Raw genomic sequence first — 22,609 nt, forward strand, 5'->3', positions numbered from 1 at the left:
CATAACATAATATGAAACATTACTAAACACAACAAAAAAATACAGTACCATTATGCACTAACTGACAACATGGCTCAACACAACATAGTACAATGAACTAAATTGACACAACGCAATGTGAAATGTGACCTAATGTAACACTAAACATTAATTCAACACATCACACCATCCACCACTAACTGACATAATGTAAAACAACATGACTCAACACAATATAGCATCCACCACTAACTGGCACAACATAAAGTGACACAACATGATTCTACACAACATAGCATCCACCACTAACTGACACAACATAATGTGACACAACATGACTCTACACAACATAGCATCCGCCACTAACTGACACAACATAATGTGACACAACATGACTCTACACAACACAACATAGCATCCACCACTAACTGGCACAACATAATGTGACACAACATGACTCTACACAACATAGCATCCACCACTAACTGACACAACATAATGTGACACAACATGACTCTACACAACATAGCATCCGCCACTAACTGGCACAACATAATGTGACACAACATGACTCTACAGAACATAGCATCCACAACTAACTGGCACAACATAATGTGATACAACATGACTCTACACAGCATAGCATCTAAAACTAAACCGACACAACGTCATGTGATACAACATGACTCTACACAGCATAGCATCCACCACTAACTGGCACAACATAATGTGACACAACATGACTCAACACAACATAGCATCCACCACTAACTGGTACAACATAATGTGACACAACATGACTCTACACAGCATAGCATCCACCACTAAGTGGCACAACATAATGTGACACAACATGACTCTACACAACATAGCATCCACCACTAACTGGTACAACATAATGTGAGACAACATGACTCTACACAGTATAGCATCCACCACTAAGTGGCACAACATAGTGTGACACAACATGACTCAACACAGCATAGCTTCCACCACTAAGTGGCACAACATAATGTGACACAACATGACTCTACACAACATAGCATCCACCACTAACTGGCACAACATAAGGTGACATAACATGACTCAACACAACATAGCATTCAAAACTAAACCGACACAACGTAATGTGATACAAAATGACTCAACGCAACATAGCACTCAAAAAATAAATCGACACAACATAATATAGCACAACATGACTCAACACAACATAGCACTCAAAACTAAACCGACACAACATGACTCAACATAACATAGCACTCAAAACTAAACCGACACAACATAATGTAGCACAACATGACTCAACATAAAATAGCACTCAAACTAAACCGACACAACATAATGTAGCACAACATGACTCAACACAACATAGCACTCAAAACTAAACCGACACAACATGACTCAACACAACATAGCACTCAAAACTAAACCGACACAACATGACTCAACACAACATAGCACTCAAAACTAAACCGACACAACATGACTCAACACCACATAGCACTCAAAACTAAACCGACACAACATAATGTAGCACAACATGACTCAACACAACATAGCACTCAAAACTAAATCGACCCAACATGATGCGAAACAACATTACTCGACATAGCATAGCATCAACTGCTAACTGCCATAACATTTACTCAACACAGCATACTACCAGGTACATAACACTCAGAACTAAACCGACACAACATAATGTGAAACAACATGTATCAACACAACATAGCACCAAGCACTAACTGACACAACATAATGTAAAACAACATGACTCAACACAACATAGCATCCACTACCAACTGCCATAATATTTACTCAACACAGCATACTACCAGGCACAACATAATGTGTAACAGAATTACACAACACAACATAGCACTCAGAAGTAAACTAACACAACATAATGTGAAACAACATGCATCAACACAAAATAGCACCAGGCATTAACTGCCACAACATAATGTAAAACAACATGACTCAACACAACATAGCACCAGGCATTTTAACTGACACAACATAATGTAAAACAACATGACTCAACACAACATAGCACCAGGCATTTTAACTGACACAACATAATGTAAAACAACATGACTCAACACAACACAGCACCAGACATTAACTGACACAACATAATGTAAAACAACATGAATTAACACAACATAGCACCAGGCATTATCTGACACAACATAATGTAAAACAACATGACTCAACACAACATAGCATCAGACATTAACTGACACAAAATGATGTGACACATTACTGAATACAACATAGCACTCATAACTAAACAACATGGCACACGCCACTAATCGATATAACATACTGTAAAACGTCATGACAACATAAAGTAGCACTCAAAACTAAACTGGCACAACATAATGTAAAACAACATGACTCAACACAACATAGAACTCAGAACTAAACCGACACAGCATTATGTGACACAATATGACTCTACACAACATAGCATCCACTACTGACACAACATAATGACTCAACACAACATAGCACTCAGAACTAAACCGACACAACATAATGTAACACAACATGACTCAACACAACATAGCACTCAGAATTAAACCGACACAACATAATGTGACACAACATGACTCAACACAACATAGCATCCACTACTGACACAACATAATGACTCAACACAACATAGCACTCTGAACTAAACCGACACAACATAATGTGATACAACATGACTCAACACAACATAGCACTCAGAATTAAACCGACACAACATAATGTGACACAACATGACTCAACACAACATAGCATCCACTACTGACACAACATAATGACTCAACACAACATAGCACTCTGAACTAAACCGACACAACATAATGTGATACAACATGACTCAACACAACATAGCACTCAGAATTAAACCGACACAACATAATGTGACACAACATGACTCAACACAACATAGCATCCACTACTGACACAACATAATGACTCAACACAACATAGCACTCAGAACTAAACCGACACAACATAATGTGACACAACATGACTCAACACAACATAGCATCCACCACTAACTGACACAACATAATTCAACAAAATAGCACACACCACAAATCGACACAACATTATGTTACATAATATCAAGTCAAACCTAATTATAGTATCCGATACTAAATTGACACAACATAATGTTAAACAACATGACTCTATATAACGCATCACCAATATGTGTAAAAACACAAATATGATGTCGATTTTAATATATACAGTAATGGTATAATATATACAGTTTAATATAATATACAATAATATTTTATTATGCCGCAAGCCTTTCTTCTCGCCGAGGGTTTAAAGTGTAATGTACACAATGATTTTTTGTTGAATATTTCATAAAGTTCAACATCCGGGTGTTGATGATCACTTCATACAATTACACATTTTGTTAATGTCAAATAAAATTGTGAATGATTCCCGAATACCTTCGAGATATAAATAATACGTGCGCATATACTAAGTATCAATGGGTATTTGACTTGATATGTACTTCTTCACACCTAGAGCAATGCACATTCATTTCATGTTATTAGTCTCTTATTTTACTTGATTTCCGCTCCTCTAAGGGTGACACTCGCTGAAACAAATCTACTTATTGTACGATGTGCTATAAATAGTTTACCAATGTAATTCATAATCAATATATGCAGATCAATAGCTCCAAGTTCCAAATTATTTCCTAACATTTAGGAAAATCAGTGAAACCCTAAAGGATGGATAATTAATTGATCTTGAAATATCCATATGTCATCGTACTATATTAAATACAAATTGTAATTTGTGACTGTTGGATATCTTATTCAAACTTTAGCATCATAATCATGCCCTTGAGGTAACCGAATTTTTCATAAAATTCAAATTGTTGATGAATACGATCGTCAAAAAATATATTTTCTTTCATAGACAATTTAAATATTTATTCCTTAATCAAAACCCAAATACATATCACTCGTGATATAAGTACCCACAATCCCTCAGCTCATTATGTAATTGTTAGACTTGTAAACACTAGAGGCTGGCCAACACCAATTGCTCCCATACCTCATTATCACCTACATCTTACGTCTCAATTCAAAGCTAACCGACCGACATTTTAACGAACATTTGTAATTAACAGTTATTCATTAATGACATCTCACAAAGAAATGGTGAAATAAGAGTGGGACATACCCACAAACGACACTACAACAAATAGCAGCTCACACTGCTTCCCACCACGATAATTTACCAACAACAAATCCATCGAATATAAATCGTGGTACTTATCAGATTAGTTCGTGCATAACTATATATTTAATAATGTTGTTCAGTACTTTTCAATAGCGAACATTCGTTTAACTTCAAGTCAGTTTTGCAGTAAATGCTTTGCTTAAATTACCAGCATTGTTAGATAATGGTTTCTAATAGATTTAAGCTTAATTTCCACGCAGAGACGTAAGACGCAATCACGATCATCCTTCATCGTATAAATTACGTTTCACTTGCTTAAACGTACAGAACGCAAATACAAAATGACCAAACGGTTAGGGCAGGGTCGCCGTTTATCGTATCTAAAAAGACAACAATATCGGCATGGGTTTGAGGTCAACTCACTCCTAGTTCTGGTGGTGGAACAAGATAATGACAATAAAACGTAGGTCCAGTGTACATAGTTTAAAAGTGTGCGCACTTTAAAGAACCCAGTTCTCTTCATTCGGAGACGATTATTATTTATTATTATGGTTTTTGAGCAGAATAGAAAACAATGATGTTCAACAAATAATTCATATTGACATATTCACAAAGAATGTAAATAAAATATCAATAGGCCTACACAACGTTACCCACCTCCTGTAGTGAGCATATTGTATAATAATAATAATAACTCTATTGTAACAATAAATATATTGTGAACAATGATTCTATACTAAAACAGTAGTTAGAAGCAATGTATGTTTGCCAGGTAAGTTGCAATAATGTTAACAGCAATCAGACAACGCAATGCGTTTAACGCGTAATATGAAAAGATGACTGCGTCAAACACAAACTCGTTAAAATGTTTATAATGGGCAAAAACCTATTGTTATGTGCAATAGTACAGTACACCTAATTTACTAACATTGCTGGACGTTAATTTATTGCATAAACGGGTGTGTGTTGAGTGGAGTTAAATAATTGTAAACAACAAGTATGTTCCTATGTGATATTTTTGGCGTAATTATAAGACCCTTAGTTCAAGATTAAAAAATAAAACTAGACGGATTTGTGCCATGTGTGTAGCTAAAGCATTCTTTTCTGGAGCATTCGTCTAATTCCGTCTTCTATAGGAACTAAGATTTACCAAAGAATGTGGTTAAAGGGAATTGATAAGTTTATTGAGCATATAATACAGAACAGTCTCCAATTAAACAGCTTTTAGTTTGAAATTGATAGTTATATTGTGTCGTTCCTTGGTATTCTAGCAGGGAGACGTGTACATCAAAGTGATCGATACACAATAATGTTATAATATATAATTTAATGACATATTGTTATATTAATTTGTGTTTTTAGTTTATGCCTCTGTGTTAAGTAATGTTAACAAACAATACTAAAAGCGAATTGTTGACATATAAAATGTAACATGTCACAAACATTAACATATATTGAAATAAAAGAAATGTTATATTACAAAATATTTATTATTTGTTATTTATTAAAGTGAATGATGACAATGATGATGATGATAATAATGACGATGATGATGATGGTGGTGGTGATAATGATGATGATAATAGGGAAAATGATGATGATTATGATGATGACGATAATGATGATCAGGAGGAGGAGAATCATGATATAATGATGACGATTAAAAAAAACACATGATTATGTGGATGACGATGATGACGGTGCGAATGTTGATAACTGAGACAATATTTAAATATATATGCTCTAATGGTGGAAAAATCGAAACCCCTACAGCCGCAAGAGTAATATATCTAATTTATATCGAGAGAAAAAAATCACCAGATCTTAAATCATATTGAGCAGAGTAATATGGCGTAATTTACTTTAAATATTCATGAATATATTGGATATTATATCGAACAACAGTAAGAAAATCGTATCATATTTAATCGTATACAAATAACGTCAGCGTAAATTGTATAGGTCTATTGAACGTGGTACACTTGTAAAATATGTTTCTTTTGTGGGGAGACTTCTCCTTCATTAACTCATTGAAGGTTACGAGGCCATTGAAGGTCACGGGAACATTGAATACTACAATGTTGAGAATGTGTTGCATGAGACGTTTTCACACGATTGTTGTATGACGTAATTAGTAAGTTTATCAATACCTTTATTGAGTGATCGTCGTAACATAGTCATTATTGATAGCCGTCAATGTCGTCACCTTTGTCGCCGCTCCCGTATCATTAAACTACAGCTTCATTCATTCTCATAATAAAAACACATCAATTGTAATAATCTGCCGATACTGTTCAACGAATAGTGTGTATTGAATAATTAGCATTTGGAAAATTTATATCAATCAATTCACTTCATAATTGGCTTAAACACTTTTAGTTACGACAAATAAGGGCAATGGCTTACAAAAATCAACTTATTATGCAACGCAAAGAGTACGCGCAACGCACGTTATTATTCATCTGATATAATTATAATCAAAACTCTCATCATGATCTTACTTGAATCTTCGGGCTCATGATTAAAGGCCCATTTACACTAGGACGATAACAATCGACGATAAATAAACAAATATGCATTGCTGATACATAAAACAAAAGAAATCTAAAAAGTATTTATTCTAGGACTATTTAGGAACCATCTATGCTTCTTTTGATGAAAATGATATTTTCAGACGTCCAATCAAATGACGTCATGATTAGTAAGAGTAATAATATCGTGACAATACAACGATATTTTTTGTTTATTGATCATGACGTCATTTGATTGGATTAAAAAAAAAATATTATTTTATCAAAGACAGAATAAATGAGTATTCTATAATTCTAGAACGAAAAACTTTCTAAATTATTTTGTTTTATATAAGAAAAATGCATGCTTATCTATTTATCGTCGATCGTTATCGTCCTAGTGTAAATGGGCCTTAGGCAAATGCCTTTTAAACGCCCTCCATTTCTTCTGTATTTATCTAGAATTGGTAGCAAAATTTATCTCCCATTGCTCTGTCTTTGTTTAGTTGATCCTCGAATGCATTTATGTTTTCTGCTTGTACTGTAGTGTGGTATAGATTGTTCCATGTGTTGACGATTCTACTTGAAAAGGAGTGGCTTCAATGATATACAACTAAAATATTCTATAGTAATAATTTTTCTATGACCCATTTTTGAATCATTATAATTTAAGCTTTTTTTTTTCTTTCCCTTTTCAGGGAATTTATTAGTTCAATGTATATTGACCTTTGGCCCTAATACAAACAAATAAAAAATAACTATAACTTAAGATAATGATTTCTTCTTTGAAAAGCAAAGTAGACGTATTTTCCTAAATTATAAGTAAAATTTGTGTTGGAAAGTAATAAACATAGCTTATTAATAGAAGGAAAAACACGAATAAATCTCGGAATAAAACTTTTTCTTAAATCATTATAAAATGTGCATTGCAAAATAAAATGATATTCATCCTCAATAATGTTCTTTTTACATAATTTACACGTTCTCTTATACCTTTCTACACCCTCCCATCTGCCCTTTTCAATTTCTAGTTCTAATATCCCTAAACGTAACTTAGGTAATAATCTGCTTTGTTTAAAATTAATGATGTTGGTCAAGTGATAACTTAAACATATTTCTTTTTTATAAAGAGAAAAGAGCCTTAACTTATTATGTAATCTAAATTTTTGAATGCATTTTTGTTTTTCAATATCACATAAGCGCAACTTAAATTCTCTCAAAAATAAACCTTTACTATATTAACATATTGTTGTAACCATATAACCAAAACCAGTAGAAAAAAGTAAGTGTTTGACCTGTTGTGCCCAACAATTCTCATTACGGTTAACTTTTCTAAGTTGAAACTCATAACACTTAAAAATGAATCTGTCATGATCTAAAGTAACTGTAACTAAACAATCCAAAGAAAGTGGTAATCTACCTAACTCAGAAGTAATAGCGGCATTTGGTGCATTTTTCCCAACTTGCAATAAATATCTACAAAATTTAGTATGTGCTTCCATACGTTAAAATAGGAAGTATTTTCACATCAAAAATATGGTTCCATGTATTAATTGGAAGAAAAGATAAGTTACGATAAATAAATGATTTTAAACAGAATAAACTTTGATTTGCTTTTTGTTGATTATGTTGCATTGAGTTGTTCCATGCACCATTTGAACTAAAAATAACACCAAGATAATTATACGAATTAACAATTTTTAATTGAATATGTTTATGTTTCAATGTTCCTTAAATTGCGGCCATTTTTTAAAACCATAATTTTGGATTTTGTAGTGTTTACAGTAAGTTTCCAAGTATCACAATAAAGTTCAAGTTTATTTATTAATTTTTGGAGACCTTTCACCGTATCACTAACAAGCACTAAGTCATCTGCATAAAGAAGATGATTCATATGACAATCTCCAATTTGAATGAAATCGTTTACCTGATTAAGTATACCACTCAAATCATTAATGTAAATATTAAAGAGAAGGACGACAACGGCTTTCAGAACAATGACTAATTACATATAATGAGCTTCAAACGATCGCTTTGAATATAATGAACCGCAATTTTGAATGTCATTACCCTAATTTGACATTATGTCAAATAATCATCAATGATATATTTTCACAATTTAATACGATAATACGGAGTATAATATTTGCAATACATTTTCTTATGCTAAATCTATATTGCGTTGCGTGGGAACAGACATCGAAATTGCCCACACTAACGGCTAACCAATGCAAACAGAAAAGCTAGTAGAAGAGCCAACAGAAGAAGAGCTAACCGAAGAAGAGCAAACAGCAGAGCTAACAGAAAGAGCTAACAGAAGAAGAGCTAACAGAAAGAGCTAACAGAATAAGAGCTAACAGAAAAAGCTAACAGAACAAGCGCTAACAGAAGGAGAGCAAAGAGAAGAGTTAACAGAAGAAGAGCTAACAGAAGAAGAGCTAACGGAAGAAGAGCTAACGGAAGAAGAGCTAACAGAACAAGAGCTAACAGACGAAGAGCTAACGGAAGAAGAGCTAACAGAAGAAATGCTAAAAAAAGAATAGCTAAAAGAGAAGAAGATAAAACAGAAGAAAAGCTAACGGAAAAGGATCAGAAGAAGTGCTAACAGAAGAGCTAACAGAAGAAGAGCTAACAGAAAGAGCTAACAGAAAGAGCTAACAGAAAGAGCTAACAGAACAAGAGCTAACAGAAGAAGAGCAAACAGAAAAGCTAACAGAAGAAGAGCTAACGGAAGAAGATATAACAGAAGAAGAGCTAACAGAAGAAGAGCTAACAGAAGAAGGGCTAACAGAAGAAGAGCTAACAGAAGAAGAGCTAACAGAAGAAGAGCTAACAGAAGAAGAGCTAACGGAAGAGGAATCAGAATAAGTTCTAACAGAAGAGCTAACAGAAGAAGAGACACAGAAGAAGAGACACAGAAGAAGAGATACAGAAGAAGAGCTCAATGGGATAACCGCATTGGAATAGAACTTGGATTTGTCTATACATCAGTCTGTACTATAAATGTATTTAATGGAAACAAATTACATTCCAGAGATGAGATGTTTAGCTTTTATACAAAATGTGATTTTTTTCAAATTCATTAATTCAATAACTGTAATAATCAAACTGTTAGAAGTAACACGGATTCATATAACAATGTCTAAAAGGGGCATACATGTATATATTGTTTTAATAACATTACTATAGACTTTCAACATTCGAATTGTAATTGCTAACAAGTATGCTCATGTAATTTAATAATATATCAATATGAATCAATCTCATTGTTTGGTTCATTAAGCCTAGAAGTAGGCTGGTCACAAGGATTTCGATTTATTATTCCCCACAGTGTCCATTTGTCCAGTACTATATTGACCATTGAATGCTACATTTCATTTTGAAATAATGATAAACAAACTGTTTGACGACACCAGCTAACTCAATCGATTTAAACGATCAATATCGTACTAAAGTTATTGGTATACATTCTCTTGTCAAATCGTCGTTTGAAAATATGGGATTGACGATGAGAAATTCAATGTAGAATTACGCGCGCGTAGGCCTATACATAGATGTACCACGATGAAGAAAGGAACATTTGTTATATCGAGTAATATGTTTCGTCATTCGACCTGACAGAATTGTTTAAAGCTAATTTTAGATGCCGTACTAACCAAAATACCAAACCAATGATAGAAAAAAAAACCCAATGTATATGACGTCATTCACTTTATATAAATATAATATAAATTATCAATTTCAAATCAAATTATAAAAACGATTTCTTTTCAAAGTAAATCCTCACTGAAACTGTTTTTTAGGATCTTTTTCTTTTTAGACTATTTTATTACAACTAATATGTTTATATATGTTATGTATCCCTTAAATTCTTCACTCCTTTTTAAAACATTGTAAATAGTGTCTGTCTGTATATTGTGATTTTAAAGTTCTTTTTATGAATGTTTTTTATCTATTGCTCTAAAGAAACAGGACCGTGTGTAAAACTGGTGCAATATCTATTAGACCTGATATGTTTTTATCCTATATAAATATGTTTTTGTTTATATAAATAAATAGATGTAATACACTAGTAGGTGATGTTTGACTATGTCCAGGTAGGCTGGAATTCTTCTAATAATTGATTTCAATATTTTCGTAACCTTAATGCAGGATTATTAGCATAATCCACACACATCCTTTGTGATTAATATCATAATCCACCGGCTTTAGCTGTTGATTTAGTCTATCAATTCTTCCATAAAGCTTAAAAAGACTATTAATGTTAACTATTTGCTCTAACACAGATTTGAAGACGATATGTAAATATCAAACCGAGTGTAACATAATTGTCCAATGTTTCCGTTGCCGAAAATCAATGATGATCCGATTAGGCTGTATGAAATATTAGATACTAAGAGAGTTAGCTAATCGATCCATTAAACATAACAAACTTGATGCATTTGTAGTGCAGTTATCTTGATCTTAAAGACAGAGGATTGATTAACATACATTTCTGCGGCCATTATTTTATCTAAAAGATATAGTACTGCATGCCTATCAGTCATATATACAGATTTAGTATAAAAAAACAATATGGTAAATCTTATGTTTACCCAATATATAGAGCAGATAAATAACAAGTGTATGCATGTAGGTCTATACAAAATACAACAGATGCACAGATAAAACCTCTCCACATATACAGTAGGCGGATTTTCAAGCGAATCTTGGGAAAGGACAATGTGGCGAATTATTGACAGGAAACCTATATTTCTTGCCTCTCTCCATCCAGGTGTACAAATGGATACCGTACATATACACAGCAAAACTGCGCTCATAACGTGTTCCGTAAACGACCGGGTTGATGTGAGTAAGCGCTATATAAAAATTAAATAAAGAAACTACCTTTTGGTTTCATCTTTACCGTATCCTGACAAAGAAACTACCTTTTTTGCTTCAACTTTACCGTATCCTGACAAAGAAACTACCTTTTGGCTTCATCTTTACCGATCATGACACAGAAACTACCTTTTGGCTTCATCTTTACCGTATCATGGCAAAACAATACCGAGAAATGTATTTCTAACATTGTACATTATTTGATTTGATTGATAGCAAAAGTCATACAAATAAGTAACGAATACAAACATGCAAAAACTAATGCCACTTAAGGCTAAAAATGTTATCAAACCAATTAATCTAGGAAACAAAAAAAACATCAAGATTATAAAAGCCATTCATTAAAAAACATACAATGCAATCAATTAAGCCCTATGCACTTAGGCCTATTAGAAAGTTCAAATATACCAATTTCAGTTTGGAACAATTTAGCTTAATTAATAAAACTATTCAGAGATGTTGAAAGATGCGAAGCAACGCTTAATTTACAGAAGCACTAGAAATTGTGGAATGGGCCACAATTGCTTGATTGCACTAGTACTACTCGTTGATGCATATATTGATGGTCGTATTAGCCTAGAACCACTTAAACGACGTCGATGGACAATGTATGTTTGTATCACCAGGTGTAGAAATATTATACGGAAACCTGACACATCATCATACTTTGTTCTACAATGTATGTTTATGCAGATGCGTATATGACAACATGTTCATTGATAACTACCACTGAGATATTTCCTGTGTTTCTCGGCTAAAATGAAAATAGGCCTCTATTATGACCAGTTCTCCAGAGTTTGTGGCATTCAAAAGATGAACTATGTTATATTTATATACAGTATATTGTTATTGTAGAGGTTGTCAACGTTTTCTTAGCCGTTTCTGTATTTCCTCAATCTAAATGTGTGTTTATTGTTTGAAAATACAGATTGATTTAATTTTTTTTTATTCTTACGAAATTTTTACTTTTTAAAAGTACTTTTTAATCTTCCCTTTAAAGCTCTTTTTATCGGAGTGTTATGCATAATTGTATATAACTATAATATTTATCTTATCTGAACCGTTGGTCAACAAAACGGTGTGTTTGACCACTGGCCATTCAGTGACTAGTACACAATATGTGTGTAACGACATATCCAATCATTGTATTGATCGAAAACTGGTGTTTGGTACTGATGATAGGTATAACTGCTCTTGTTAAAAGCAGTTCATATATCATTTATCATAATTTATTGCCTAAGTCTGCTTTATACTTATTGATTGGATTTATTGAAGGGTATGTCAAGTGGTCATTCCAATAACTATGATTTTATATTTTACATGAGGAGGCTCGCTGCTGCTCCAGACGTTATATAAACAACTTCAGTTGTTTTTTTGTTATAATCGTCCTGAATATTATTATTACTATATCAAGTAAAGGCTTCTTATTTTCTTGGTCAATATTTTATTAACGTAAATAAGAATAAACGTTAACATGACTACCATGCGTTTCGCCGTCTTAAGCCCGGCGCACACTTGAGCTTCCGGCTGAGCCAACTGGCACGAGTAACACTTTGCTCACAGCGTGTGCCGGGGAATTCGTGAGGAATCGGCCACGCGTGCCACTGAGGAAAATATATATCGTGTTTAATATTTTTTGACACCCGTGCCATTTTCCTCAAGTGTACGCCGAACTTAAAGCCCGGCGCACACTAGAGCTTTCGGCTGAGCCAACTGGCACGATTAACACTTGGCTCAGTAAAAAATTTGCCGCAAATTGTGATCGTTTTCTATCGGACGCACACTAAACGCCTTCAGTACGCGATTTTCTGATTGGATAGTTACTTAATACGCTATACGGCACGCGCTGACGTATTATAATAAATCAGAACTTGTCATGCGCAGTGGAATTTTTTAGTGAGCTATCTGCTCACGTTCGGTAAAAAACGGTATGAACACAACCGCACTTTCTAGCCGCACGCGCCTATCATATGATTCATACGCGCGCGACCGTTGCGCATCAGTCCTCGTCATCCCACTGCCGCTCTGTTGATAAACTCACTTTAACCTAATATAAACTTTGTCAATGTAACTATTTTTTAGTTCCTTCCTAAGCGTATTTACTTGCACAAGTTATCTTTTAATAATACATGTTTATAAATAAAGAAAATCGGTTGTTGACGGTACTTACGTTGATACCGTCCTACTAAACAAATTAAATTAAGAAAAGACATCTAAACTAGATTTAGGAAAGCTGTTTGTTGTTTTAGAACGGAGAAACATCTTGGCGTCTTACTATACTTAGAAAACATATACTTTCACTGCGCTCAAGAAAAGTATCACAGCTTAATACAGAAGTAGGCTGTGTTATTCTATTCCAATATAAATCATTCAACGCAATTATCCAGAGAAATTACTTTTTTAAGGTTAAAGTTCAAAAAATAAAAATAATAATATTAGTATAAAAAGTGTATAGGCGAATTTTAATGACAATATTTGATGAATTAATGTTAATAGAAAATAAATGGTTCCCGTCTGATGAAAGTAGGCCTAGTATTTGGATTTTCAGGGAAGGCGTGGAGGTGGCACTTATTTTAGCTTGGATAAAACGCAAGGGTAATTCGCCAATCACAAATGGGCGGGGGAGGGGGAGAGATAAAGAAAACCCTATACAGCAATTAAAAAAAAAAAACTTCCGCAGCTTTTTAAAATAGATTATTCAAAGGTTCATGAAATAATGTATTACCGGTTAAACTGGTATATATAGCTATTTCTTTTCCAATCAATATAATTTCTTCACGGTATTCTTTATAATTCAAATGCACATGATAGACCTTTATACAGTAATAGGAATAATATTATTAAATTGCTGAATTAATAATATCATTATTGTACATTTCAAGGTCAATAAAACCATGTATATTTATTAACGGTGTAATAAGCCGACCCATCAAGACAGACTAGCTGTCTACACACACAAATGTTGGTGGGCGTTCCATACAATTTCAACTTTTACAGAGGACGCTGTTTAGTTGTTGTAGACCTATAATGCAGGAACTGCAAGTTCTCACACTATCAAACTAGTTTGACAAAAAAGTGTGATGTTCCCAAATATGGCAATGATATGACATCATTATGTCCATAAGTGGGCACATCACATTTTTTGTCACATAAAGTTTGATAGTGTAGACAGAGCTGGTTGGTGAGAGTACCTATAATGTATGTTGTGGTAAGCTATAATGCAGGAGGCCTGCATGTTGTCTATTATTAGTATGGCAAGTGTGGACATACTGTATGTCACAGTTATGTCATTATATCGTATTGCAGTTGGCCTATATAATAATTGCGTTCATAATACTTGAGAGGTACTCACAATTGCGACTATTTTTTTAATTTTGTGTAGTTCACATACCGTATTGCATGCTTTAAACATAATAAACCTATATACTATAGTAGACGTGTCTCTTATATACTATAAACACATTCTGCTTAGCGAAAACCATCAAGTAATTGCGTAGCTTTATTTCGACTGAAAGACGCACTTGATCATTGTGTTCGTTTAACGAAATAGTTTGTTACAATATTAATAAAGTGAATGTTTTGGTGTGTTTTAAAATACATTCTACAGATCAATCTATTTTGTTTCTGTCATATTCGATATACAGTTGATTACTGAAATTCAAAGCTGATACCGCGGGCCTACACAAACAGACGGCTATTATACCAACATGTGTATGTGTGTTACAAAACAGGTGTTGTACCCTGTCCAACATACGCTAATAAAGATGTTACCAATTTATGGATGACAACATTCTTTATTGAATATTTGAATATGCTAGATAAAATTCTTTAGAAATATAGCAATTTTCTTTGGGAATAGGGAGAGGGTTTTTGAAATGTGCATGTTAATGCTAAAGAATGACAGAGAAAGTTTGCGTGTATTGTGAGTCGTGTTTGCTGCATTACAATGCAGAAGGTAATCTCAAATATCTAATATTGATTGTTAATGTTTTCAAACTTCTTCGATGCACTTGGAAATAATTTGTCTAGCAAGCATCATTATAAGTAGGTCTATATTTAAGTTCACAGTATTCATGTGCTCCGTGATTATTTTCTTTTTGCTTCTTTTTTTAAAAATAGTGACATCTACAGAAATTGATATCAATAAGATGATTAATACGTAAGCGATTACTCTGTGGCTATACTCAATTTGACCACGATGCTATTTTTAATAAGGGCCTTGCGGACTTTAGCGAGGGCATAACTTCATGCATTTCATATTTGTTGATCGATCTCGGAGAAGCGAGGTCTGAGTCTAAAATCGATTGAAATTTTTACTACGGTTTTTTTAATTTGCGTCGATACGGGATAGAATTCATGTCAAATATTTATCGACTAACATCACGTGCACATTTACAAAATACGCTCCTCAAAACATAGTACAGAATATTAAAAATAGTAACGGTAATAAATAGATTGTTATATTATGTTTTATTATTACTAACAAATGGAAACATTGGCTCAGAATGACGTATCTAGGACTACTGACTGAAACAGAATAATTCAACTATCTACATACAGGTACACGTATTATTACGATAATAATTATTATTTTCTCTAAATATATTCTTGTAGGCCTAAATGTATTTTTTTTTATTTAACATCCAAATATCTCTTCTAATTATACATAACCTGACAGAATGGGGTAATTAGTTCTACATGTTTTAATATAGAGCGATGTTTACTATTGCTAGTCGGCTGCTGTGTACATAGCCCATTTGAAAAGCGGTCAGGACTCGTTTGTTCAATCTATACGATTCAGTGATCGTGCGAGTTCCTTTTGTAGAAGTGCGCCTGTGGCAAATATGCTACTGACAAGATTATTGACTTGATAATGATAAAAGCATCTTAATCCAAAAATATTAATATGATTAGAATGCATTACAATCATCGATTAAGACATTCGAATTGAGGGTGCTATAAAATTCACGTAGATTCGATAACATTTTAAAGTAAGTGTGTTTTCAAATTGTATTTGCAGTGTTTGTTTCCATTGTAGACAATCTGCAGGACCCAACTTGCACTCATCATCATACAAATATACATCTATATTCATAATTGTAGGCCGTGAAGGCCATATTGGGGATCGAAAGGCAGGTTGGGTAAAAAAGAGGAATTTTAACACGACCACCCAAGATAGTACTTCTAACACAAACGGGGTACTCAAAAAATGGTATAAAATATACCGTATTTCATACTGTATTTTGAGGATATGCAGCAAAAACAGGACTGAATCATGCAATCTGCTAATTTTGTACAAGAATACTATTAGGATTTGGATTTTTAAATTGTTGTTTTCAATTGGTAAGATAGGTTTATTTATAGACTGTGAAAGCGTGTCCTGCCTATAATTGAAGCAAGTGAGATACGCACACATACCAATCGATATTTAGCGTCCAGAAACTCGGGCGTGGATCAATACATATCTGATTGGTGCCCCGATGTTTAACATACTCTACACATCAATGATTTATCCCATCTGCTAAAAAGTAAGTCGGCAATCTAGGCAACAACAATACGTAATGAACCAACCCATGGGATTTTGAATTGAATAGTAATATCTGTCAGGTTTGGTAAACTACATTTTTGATTAACGATTGTATTGAATTTGCTTCTGGGCTTAGGATTTGACATTGTGTAATCGGTGGTATTGAGTTGATTGATTGAAGTTTGTCATAACATTTAACACTTTACAAATAATTAACAATAATTATTATACTTCAGATAGAATTAGTGACTAAGTTAGCCCACTTAAATATAAAGTCAAAGTAGTTCCATTTTGGTTCTGCTTCATTTTTTGTCACGCCCTCTAGTCTGCTTTCGTGGCGCGCATAAATACGCGGATATTTTCGTAAGTTTTTTGACATTGTTGAGTTGGATTTTGCGCGTATGCCTGCTTAGTACCGGGGATAAGATGTTGGCCATCTTTATATCTTAAGGGGAAACCACATGATTTAAATATTGTGGTCACGTGCAGAAATAAAAGTGGGAATATCAATTTATATTGGGTTATCGCATGGTTCTTTGCTGAAGCTCAAACAAGGTCCTTCTGTCATGGGAAGAGTAAAATTAATAATTTCACTCTCCCTTGGTGATATACATTATTGAAAAGAATCTTGTATTTGTAAATGTGAATATTTTCACTTAACATGTAATATTTATTCACTTTCAATCGTATAATATAAGAACGTACTTACCTGTGTTTAAGCCATGAATTATATGTTTAGTTATACAACGATGGATTAGTACAGGAAAACCCTGACATACATAATGTTGAACCTACAACATGGAAGAAATTTAAAACAATTCTCAATTCTCATCATTATACAGAGGTGCTATTGAACTAGTTAACACATTGATGTTAAACAGTTTTAAAACATCCATTTTTCTCATTTAAACGCTATTTTCACTGATATAAGTTTGATGAAAAAATGTATTCGCGTAATAACGAGGTTGGTGTGGTGTTTGTAATACACACAACCATAGGCCTATGTAAGTTATTTGTTATCAAAGACAAAGTATGTTTAAATTTAATCAGCAAACATCAACATATAAAAACAAAACATCAAAGTATCATTTGGTCGAGGGACGACTTAGAAACATAGGAGACATAACCATGAACCTCAACTGTTTCTCTAATTCCAATACAGATAAACAGGTTACCATCCAAGAGTCGTGTAATTTCATACATATTTGACTGTCATTAGATGGATGTAAATGGGTTTAATGACATTTATAGCAGCATTAAATTTGAATTTATCAAAATTTACCTTGTGCTAAATAAAAAGAATGCAATATAACATAATGTTTTTTTTACCGCCTGTACAATTTATATCGTCGAGATCTAAATCCCAACTGACGCTTTTAAACATTTTATTCGAAAACTAAAACGTGATGGATGTAACTTTTACCAATTAATCTATATTCCAAATCAGTTTTAGGATCCTATTTAGTATTTGATTAAGTAAGAATTTATGCTGCACTTAACTGGAAATATATTTGAGATTTATAGCAGAAAAGAAATTTCATCCGAAAATCTAAAAAGAAAATGGAAACGTCAAGAAATAATATTTACGAGCCTTAAGGTAATATGCAGTGTATTTTATTTCTTCTTGCTTTAAATTGAAGTTATGTGATCCGATGATATTGGGAGTGATTTAAAATCGAAACACTATAAAATAATTACGTTAATCACAACAGTTAGGTTTTCTTTTTATATTTAGAATATCATAAATCAAAAACTGTATATATAGTTGCTCTTATTCCTCAACATTTGTCGCGTATTTATGCAGTTTAAAGCTCTCTCTCTACACTATGAAACTAGTTTGAAAAAAGAGTGTTATGTGTCCAAATATGGTAGTGGTATGCCCAAAAATGGTAGTGATATGACATCCATATATGGGCACATCACATTTTTTGTCACATAAAATGTGATGGTGTAGACAGAGGTTTATATTATTTTGCTGTTTTAGTGTTTTTAATATTATTAACTGTAAAAATGCAAAGCTGTTCAAAACAATAATTTTAATATCAACATTTACGACCAAAATATTAAATTGATTAAATGATTCCTTTCTAAATCTCTTCAACCACCTGCTTTTTAATGATACTTTTGGATGGAATTCTGATTTCCACTTATGTTGAATCAAAATGTTAATGTATTGTACTTACAAAATGGCGTTGTTAAAATAATAAAACATATTTAACTTATAACTTGTTGTAGCATTGGAAACACGAATGGGCTAATCAACAATGGCTACGTTGTTTTACGGTGACACAATCGACAAGTTCATTAGTTTCCCGTATAATAATTAACTTCGTTGATCTTTCGGACGCGTTGTCACCCAAAACATGAATAAAAACAAAAGTTTTTTGGAAATCAACGGCAGATGCGCTTTCTCATTATTCAAATTTACATCAAAAACCAGTAAAAAATATCGATTGAGTCTTAATCATAAGACTCATTTTTAATTAGTATAGGTCACCATAGAAACAGATCAAAGTCACCGTGAATCAGACCACAGTAATTACATAACAGTAATTCTAATTTAACAAATTTGTATTATTATTATTATTATCACCAAAGTTCTGACATAACATAACATAATAATATAATAATATTAAACGCATTTGAATTGCATGCTCCATAAATCCAATTAATGATTGCTCATAGGAGGCGCACTATAACTAGAACATGGATTGAACTAGTAACATTCGAATGTTATCACACGAGGCGTAACACATCACATGAAGTCTATCGATATAATGTTTTACATCTCCAGGACAATCGTGTTTGTTTTGCAGTAAAATATCTACAACATAACTAGTGAAGTCAACAGACTGAATTCTCAATAGCCTCATTTAAACTAAGTGGAGCGGTAAAAATGTATTTTGTATTAATGTAAATATTATACAAAAAAAACATGTTCTTTTTTCTTATTAAAGCTTAACGTGCTCCAGGCCTGGTAGATTATATAAACCTACTTACAAGTCAAGTGTCACTGTCTTTTAAAATCTGTTCACCGCGTACCTTGTTCTTTTACGCCAACAAAGCGTGGACCATAACGCCTCATTAATAATATATTAATAAAACTAAAACTAGATTAATATTATTATTAGTACCGTAGCTCACATAATAAACATTTTGTACAAATAATATATTAACACTTATGCCTAATGTTATACATAATGTAATGTCTTCTAATAATATTTGTTTTGATGCGGTGTCTCATTTTATTAAAGAACATCGAGAAAGAGTAATAAAAGAAAGTAGTAAAATTATGAATTATACTATTATTATTATTATTATAGAGTGTCCCATGAATAGGGCATCTCCCGTTGTGTAAGTAGTCTATACTTATTTGAACGCTCTGACTCAAGTGTGCATTTATATTTCACAGTTGCTATTTTTCAATAATTTTTCAATAATTAAAATTTAATATCATTAAGTAATAATGAGGAAATGGTACAAAATATTCATTAAAATAACATAATTAAACAACAGTGTTAGAACGGATTGCTCCTCAGTGAGGTGTTTATCACAGATTGAATTCACAGTCCGTGTTTTGCTAATTTAACGAGGTATTCATGATGCTATGTTGTTGACATGGTTATTGCTGCTTGCTGAATGTCATAATACAGTAGTACTGTCGTTCTAATTCCACACAATATCATCCATTCTAAAAAGGAAAATGTATCTCATTTTATTTCAATTCGCAATCCACAGCGGGGAGCTCGCCATTTACAGACTAGAATACATAAAACAAAACAAAAGAACATCAACAAGGTCCACAAGAACCAATTACAAACAATTCTTAATTTTGGATTTAAATAAGATAAACAATTAAAGAAAATATCATTAGTGGAGTCAAATGCAATATATGAATTAAGTAATCTTGGTCATTGCCAGGGTTCTCCACCATTATTACCATGTCGGTAAATAATCTTCTGACGACAAGTAGCCTATACAAGACAACGACAATCAGGAGTCTATCCATCCGCCCTCTCTACCTATGTCCGTTTTTAGTCGCGTGGTCGCGACTCTATAGTTCACTATGTCGGTCGGTCGGTCGGTCTGTCGGTCTGTCTGTCGGTGCGGTATCACTATGCGTTTTAGCACGCGACTTATGGCTGTTGGCCTTGTTGTATTACGCGCCATTCATTAATATATCATTTCAATTTGTAACTAGCGCCATCACAGTTAAGCGTGATTGTGTTCAATGTATTTGAGCGAATTTCAAAGCGTTGGCAATGCACATGCGTACTCATATCTACTTTCGATGCAAACAAAATGCGCAGGAAAAGTCGAGCTTACATTCTGATTTTTAAACAAATGGTTTGTTTTCCAATTTTGAAACAACATACCATACAAAAGAATCGTTTATGTTTGCAAATGTTGTAGTATCATGAAAACAAATCATTAGAAATACAGGTAAGATTAATAACAATGTAACTGAGTTATGTTGTAGAACAGTAATACGTCATGGCTTTATGACAATATTATGATAATTTGACAAATTACCCCAAATTATTGTTTCCAAGGGAATGTAGATTTTTAACTGATAACACAGGCTCTGCTCCCGTTTAACACTGCTCTACTTATTCTATATTTGTATGCTCTGTGTTCACAACTCAAAGCAGCACTCGAAGGCCTCCTTAATAAGTTTAATGTGTACAAACACATGATTCGGTGCCATTATTGTGCACTACTGTAACATAATCAATCAGTTTGAATGTGTCATAACATAATAAAGTTATACACTGTTATACTTTACCATAGACCTAGTACTGCAGAAACTAGGCCCCATAAATGTAATATGATTTATGGTTTTCTATAAACATCTTCACGTTTTGTTTAATGCATTTGCAAATTCTTACAACATTAAACATTGATTTATTGGTTTTTATTTAGAAAACCACAGAAAGCAATTTATTGATTTAAAAAAAAATTATTTATACACTCGTTTAATTATTTATAGAAGCTATAATTCTAACGACCATCAATAACACATACGTAATACACATACGTAATACATACGTAATACACATACGTAATAACACATACGTAATAACACATACGTATTATTTACAAATAAAAGGGAAAGTATTATTTTCAAAGATTTACACTTTAATGTATACATTATGCAAAACAATGTATATATACATAATAAAAAACAGCTTTTTTATACCATTTTATTGTGTTATGATAGAGAAGTCGTCTTACCGTCTACGATCGATAACTTGGCCTATATATTTATTCTTAAAATTCTATGAAATAAGATGTTTTCACATTTTGGAGCGAAACTAATATACACACGTTTACATAATCCGACCACAATACGAAGTATCCTTGAATTTTGTTTTAACGATACGTATAATACATTATTATTCTTTTATATATAGAAACAAATATATATGTGTTGGTTGTAACGAAGAAGTAAGTCAGTAGACGAAGACGAATTACACGTAAGGCAAAACGTATTTTCGTATTG

General features: G+C 32.9%; 2 protein-coding genes across 2 annotated transcripts in view; both read right to left on the bottom strand.

Annotated features, from left to right (window-relative positions):
* Positions 1–22,609, bottom strand: part of LOC140046095 (fibroblast growth factor 8-like) — a 251,885-nt gene that overhangs the window by 115,735 nt on the left and 113,541 nt on the right. The gene's annotated exons all lie outside the window — the stretch shown is intronic.
* LOC140046084 (nucleotide exchange factor SIL1-like) overlaps positions 17,831–22,609 on the bottom strand; it is a 46,868-nt gene continuing 42,089 nt past the window's right edge. Inside the window, exon 8 of the mRNA XM_072090599.1 lies at positions 17,831–17,897. Coding sequence (XP_071946700.1) covers positions 17,861–17,897 — 37 coding nt within the window. The 3' untranslated portion in view covers positions 17,831–17,860. The remainder of the gene's footprint in view (positions 17,898–22,609) is intronic.

This window comes from Antedon mediterranea, chromosome 4 (assembly GCF_964355755.1).
Source record: "Antedon mediterranea chromosome 4, ecAntMedi1.1, whole genome shotgun sequence".
Classification (NCBI taxonomy): domain Eukaryota; kingdom Metazoa; phylum Echinodermata; class Crinoidea; order Comatulida; family Antedonidae; genus Antedon; species Antedon mediterranea.